This window comes from Propithecus coquereli, unplaced genomic scaffold, assembly GCF_000956105.1.
Source record: "Propithecus coquereli isolate 6110/MARCELLA unplaced genomic scaffold, Pcoq_1.0 Scaffold27, whole genome shotgun sequence".
In the NCBI taxonomy this organism is placed as follows: domain Eukaryota; kingdom Metazoa; phylum Chordata; class Mammalia; order Primates; family Indriidae; genus Propithecus; species Propithecus coquereli.
The window spans coordinates 1,290,263-1,295,394 of NW_012148285.1; the positions used below are offsets into that span (position 1 = coordinate 1,290,263).

The following is a 5,132-nucleotide window of genomic DNA, read 5'->3' on the forward strand; positions in this document are numbered from 1 at the left end:
TTAGTTGTCCGATTAATTTCTTTCTATTTTTAGTAGAGACGGGGTCTCGCTCTTGCTCAGGCTGGTTTCGAACTCCTGAGCTCAAACAATCCACCCTCCTCGGCCTCACAGAGTGCTAGGATTACAGGCATGAGCCACCGCGCCCGGCCAAGTGTTTTTTTTTTATTTTGCTGTTAGAGACAAGGTCTCACTGTGTTGCCCCGGCTGGAGTGCAGTAGTGTGATCACAGCTGACTGCAGCCTCCAACTCCTAGGCTAAAGCAGTCAGCCTCCCGAGTAGCTGGGACAGCAGGTGTATGTACTGTGTCTGGTTCATACGTTTAATTTTGAAGCGCTTGCTTTGTCCTCCCCCACCCCGCCCCGTGTTCCTTTTTCTAACATTCCGTTCCTGTTTCATGGATGCAAACCTCTTACCACCTTGAGGGTATTAACGATGGCTCTTTCTTCTGTCCTTGTATCCTCTGAGTTTTGGCTTCCGCCACTCGCTGTGTCCTCGTTTGCTGTGCCCTCTGTCTCCTTTGCGAGGCTTTCCTGAGCTGCCTAGCGAGCTTGGCTGCGTGCTGTCTTTGAGAACAGGCACCAGCAGACTGGCTGGGAGCATCCAGCCTGGGGGCGGGTTTTCCTGGGGACAGTCGTAGGTCGGTCCCTGGGTCCTTCCTCTTGGGCTGGTCCTGTCCCGGGAGAAGAGGCAACAGGCCTGGCTGGCGCCCTGCTCAGGGCCTTAGGAACACACACTTCCACTTAAGTACCTGCTTCCCACCGTGCCTCACACTCCCCCTTGCACAGAGGCCCACGGTTTACTTCTCCGTATGCTCCGCTGGGTACACTTGGGGCAGGAGCTGCAGGGACCCAGCTACTCCTTAGTGAGTCTCCTGTGTTGGCCCCCATGACCCCGCTTCTCAAGGCACCAGGTGCTGCCAAGGCCTGAGCCCGTGGGGGTCACTGTCCCCACCGTGTGCGCCTACCAAAATCTGCCTTCTGAGCTGAGTCTGCCTGCCCGCTCCTGTGCTCTATGCCCTGGTTTGAGCCTAGTAAAAATCCCTTAGTTTGTTTGGGGTGGGGAGTTCCAGTGGAGGGCACAGTCTGGCCACCATCCTTACCCTGCCCTCGGCCATGGATCCCATAGTTGTGTGGCTGCGCTTTTCCTGACCGACCACTGTTGGGGGCCTTCGGCCGCCTTCTAATACGTGAGTGACGGCCAGCGGGGGCTGGGCCCTGAACTCTGACCTGTGATCTCTGACCTTGGCTGGGCTGTGACCTCTGGACACTGGGCCGTGGGGGCAGGGCTTTAACAGCTGGTTCCCCCCAGGTCCTTCCTCAGATCCCTGTGACGAGTGGTGGTCCCCATGGGGCAGGGGTCCTCGGTGAGTGGCTGACCCCCTCCCCACCCCACCTTGGGAGGCTCCTGGGGCATCTGTTGGCAGCCCCTCCCCCTCCAGATGCCCAACTGGGGAGGGAGGGTGGGAGGTGAGGCGAGGGGCCCGGCCGGGGCGGGGTGGGGGCCTGCTGGAGCCTCTGCTCCCTCCCCCAGGGCTGCACCTAGAGGGTCCATTCATCAGCCGGGAGAAGCGGGGCGCACACCCCGAGGCCCACCTCCGCTCCTTTGAGGCCAATGCCTTCCACGATGTGCTGGCCACCTACGGGCCCCTGGACAACGTCCGCATTGTGACGCTGGCCCCCGAGCTGGGCCGCAGCCACGAGGTGATCCGGGAGCTGACAGCCCGTGGCATCTGTGTGTCCTTAGGTGAGTGGGGCCATCTCCATGGGTGGGGCGGCCAGGGGTCCTGGGCCAGGTGCAGAGTCTGAGTCCACGCCCCTGCCCAGGGCACTCGGTGGCTGATCTGCGGGCGGCAGAAGCAGCGGTGCAAAGTGGAGCGACCTTCATCACCCACCTCTTCAATGCCATGCTGCCTGTGAGTGCCTCCCCAGCTCCCTTGTGGAGGGTGGCGGGGGGGGCTGAGATGGGAGGGGGCTCGGCGGCCCTGCTGTCGCTCAGCTGTCTCCTCCTGACCCCGTGCAGTTCCACCACCGCGACCCAGGCATTGTGGGGCTCCTGACCAGTGACCAGCTGCCCCCGGGCCGTGGCATCTTCTATGGGATGATCGCCGACGGCACACACACCAACCCGGCAGCCCTGCGAATCGCCCACCGGGCCCATCCCCAGGGTGAGCCTCGGGGCCGGGAGGGGAGGCGACGGTGGCCGGCGGGCAGGTCCTGAGGTTCCCTTCTTCCCAGGACTGGTGCTGGTCACTGATGCCATCCCTGCCCTGGGCCTGGGCAACGGCCGTCACACTTTGGGACAGCAGGAGGTAGAGGTGGACGGGCTGACGGCCTATGTGGCAGGTGAGCTGCCCCCCTCCCCACTTACTGCTCTTGTGAGAACAGCCCCTCTGCCCCTCTGGTGGGAGGAGAGAACCCAAGTGTGCCCTGCTTGCCCACGGGACCCCAGCCACGACCTGGTGGCCCACAACCCCCTCAGAGCCTGACCTCTGCTCTTAAGGCACCACGACGCTGAGCGGCAGCATAGCCCCGATGGATGTCTGTGTCCGGCACTTCCTGCAGGCCACAGGTCAGTAGGCCGGTGCCAGGCATGCGTGTGTGCATCGGGGGCCACACCTACATCTGGGAGAAGCTGGAGGGAAGAGTGGGGCCCACCCAGGCCCTGTCCTGCATCCTTTGTCTGTGACTGGTCGGTTCCCAGGGCAGGGACCAGCCCCTGGGGATGTTGCCAGGGTCCTGCCCATGCGCTCACGGGCAGCAGGCATGCAGTGACTCATGCCCAGGATGACAGGCAATCGCCCTGAACACTCTGAGCTGGGGTCCTTGTTAACCTACCGCAAAGTCCCTGAAATGGGAGCTCTGGAGCTGTGGGGTGTGGGGGCTGCTGGTACAGCCATGGGGGTTGGGGACTGTCACCAAGTTGTGTCCCCTGGGCAGGCTGCAGTGTGGAGTCAGCCCTGGAGGCTGCGTCCCTGCACCCTGCACAGCTGCTGGGGCTGGAGAAGTGTAAGGGGACCCTGGACTTCGGAGCTGACGCAGGTGAGGGCCGGCGCAGGGCAGCCCGACAGCCTTGGCTCTGCCTGCGAACCTGAGAGTTCTTGGGGGGCCTGGGATGGGATGGGAAGGGTGGGTCTTCCCTAGGGCCCACTCCCAGGTGGCCTCGCCTGGCCACCAGCCTCAGCCTGGTCCCTGGTGCCTGACAGGCCAGTCTTTCTGGTATCCAGGACAAGGCCAGGCAAGGGTTTGCGGCAGCGTCGTCCCTGTCCTCAGCTGCTGGGAGTTGGAGCTCTTGGTTTCAGCGTCTCTGTCAGTCTGTGATGGGTCAGGGTGTCCTGCACGAGTTGCGTCCCTGGGCCTCAGTTTCCCCACCAGCCTCAGGTTGCGGGGAAGGATTCCAGGTGGAGGTGGGGTAGTGGCCCCACCCCAGCCCTTTCCTCACTGCCCGGCTCTGACCCAGACTTCGTGGTGCTCGATGACTCCCTCCACGTTCGGGCCACCTACATCTCGGGTGAGCTGGTGTGGCAGGCAGAGGAGGCCAGGCAGTGACGAGGACCTCCGCTGGAGAGGACACCTGGCCCCAGCTGGACACTTGTCAGGGCCAGGCAGTCGGGGAGCTGGCCTCCAGGGATCGAGTGGGGCCCTGCTCCAGGCTGACAGCTATGGCTCTCGTGGCCACCCTGGAGGCAACTGGATAAACGTGCGCCCAGCAGGGACTCGCCCGTCTCTGGGTTTTGCTTGCACTCGACACTCGGCTCCTTGCTGTTTGCTCCTGCCCTGGTACCTTCCTGGGGACGGCATTTGTGGCTTGGGGGTGGGAATGGCTGGATTCCAGCTCAGCCCAGACCTGTGGGGTCCCAGTGGAGGAGACAGGGTCCCTCCCTGGTAGGTGGCCCTGCCTGAGGCCTGCAGACACACAGGAAGACATAGCGTGAGCAATCAATGGGGGCAGATGGGGACACTGGTCAGGGCGGGCGCCATGGGGCTGGAAGCCACGGGCTGCAGGTGGCAGGAACGCGCCTGGCAGAGGGAGTGCAGACGGTGTCAGGAGTTTGCCGTCTGCACTCCGGAGCTGGGTGGGCAGAGCGGAGACCCAAGGCCTAGTCCCAGGCCAGGGCAGTGCCACGGCCTCCACTGCGATACTTGACCTTCAGGAAGGAGTCCACACTGGCCTCAGGACCCTCTGACCACAGGAGGTAGTGGCCTGAGGGCCCTGACCCCTGCTCCCTGGCCTGCCCAGCACTTAGTCCCACCACCTCACGGCCCTGGTGGATAATCGAGGTTCCATTTCCTTCGATGTCTTCTCTCAACAACCCCATCTGCTGGCCCGATCCCCGGGTGGACATGGCGAGCCTCCCATGTCCCAGTGCACAGGCAGCTGTGGGCACCCAGTCTGGTGTTGGTGGGCAGCTGGGTGGGTGTCACCAGTGTCTTGTGCCCTGAAACTGCCCTGTTGGTGTCATCCTGCAGCCTTCCCTGTTCCCTCGGCCCTGGCAGTGCGTCCCAGATCCACTTTCCCACCCCCCGTGGGGAGCACGGGCTGTTGGGCTTCTTGGATAGCTTCGAGGCTGGTGGGCTTTGGGGAACCCCTGGCTCTGAGGACGACCAGGACGTGGGGGCAGATGTTGAGGTCGATGGGTATAGCCCCAGGTCTGGGGTTGTCTGGACTTTTGGGTGCTGGGGTGGGCGGCCCCCTTCCTCTTGCATACGGGTGCTTGCAGTCCTCAGCGCGGGACATTGCAGACAGCATCGTACCTGGCTTGGCCGCTGTTCCTTCTGCAAAGCCTGCCCAAGGAAATGTTGGCAGTCCCAAAGTGACAAAGGTGATCTCCAGCTCCCACCTGTGTTTGAGGGCGAATGGCCTGGGAAGGACAGCCTTGGCGCAGGGCCTAGATGGCCCAGGGCTGAGGGAGGGCCTGGGCAGGGGCCATTTGGGGCACAGGGGACCGGTCAGCCCACATGTCCCCAGGCTGCACACTGTCAGTCCAAGAGTGTGCCAAGGGATCCTGAGCTGAGGTGCGGGGTGCAGGGATGCCCATGCTCTGCCGTGGGCGGCGATGGCCCCTCTGTACGCGGCTGGCCAACTCCCACACATGCCAGGTCCTGGGAGAGCGCCCGCCCGTGGGGCCTGCCCAC

The 5,132-nt window shown here is 63.4% G+C and overlaps 2 protein-coding genes across 2 annotated transcripts in view; one reads left to right on the forward strand and one right to left on the reverse strand.

Moving 5' to 3' along the window:
* The window catches only part of AMDHD2 (amidohydrolase domain containing 2), a 7,628-nt gene extending 3,890 nt beyond the window's left edge, over positions 1-3,738 (forward strand). Inside the window, exons 4-11 of the mRNA XM_012647730.1 lie at positions 1,309-1,363; positions 1,531-1,743; positions 1,824-1,912; positions 2,020-2,164; positions 2,235-2,342; positions 2,500-2,568; positions 2,937-3,038; positions 3,457-3,738. Coding sequence (XP_012503184.1) covers positions 1,309-1,363; positions 1,531-1,743; positions 1,824-1,912; positions 2,020-2,164; positions 2,235-2,342; positions 2,500-2,568; positions 2,937-3,038; positions 3,457-3,545 — 870 coding nt within the window. The 3' untranslated portion in view covers positions 3,546-3,738. The remainder of the gene's footprint in view (positions 1-1,308; positions 1,364-1,530; positions 1,744-1,823; positions 1,913-2,019; positions 2,165-2,234; positions 2,343-2,499; positions 2,569-2,936; positions 3,039-3,456) is intronic.
* A 358-nt stretch (positions 3,739-4,096) lies between these two features.
* The window catches only part of LOC105812946, a 2,239-nt gene continuing 1,203 nt past the window's right edge, over positions 4,097-5,132 (reverse strand). The window contains exons 2-3 of the mRNA XM_012647509.1: positions 4,385-4,837; positions 4,097-4,179 (exon numbers count right to left, since the gene is read on the reverse strand). Coding sequence (XP_012502963.1) covers positions 4,097-4,179; positions 4,385-4,837 — 536 coding nt within the window. The remainder of the gene's footprint in view (positions 4,180-4,384; positions 4,838-5,132) is intronic.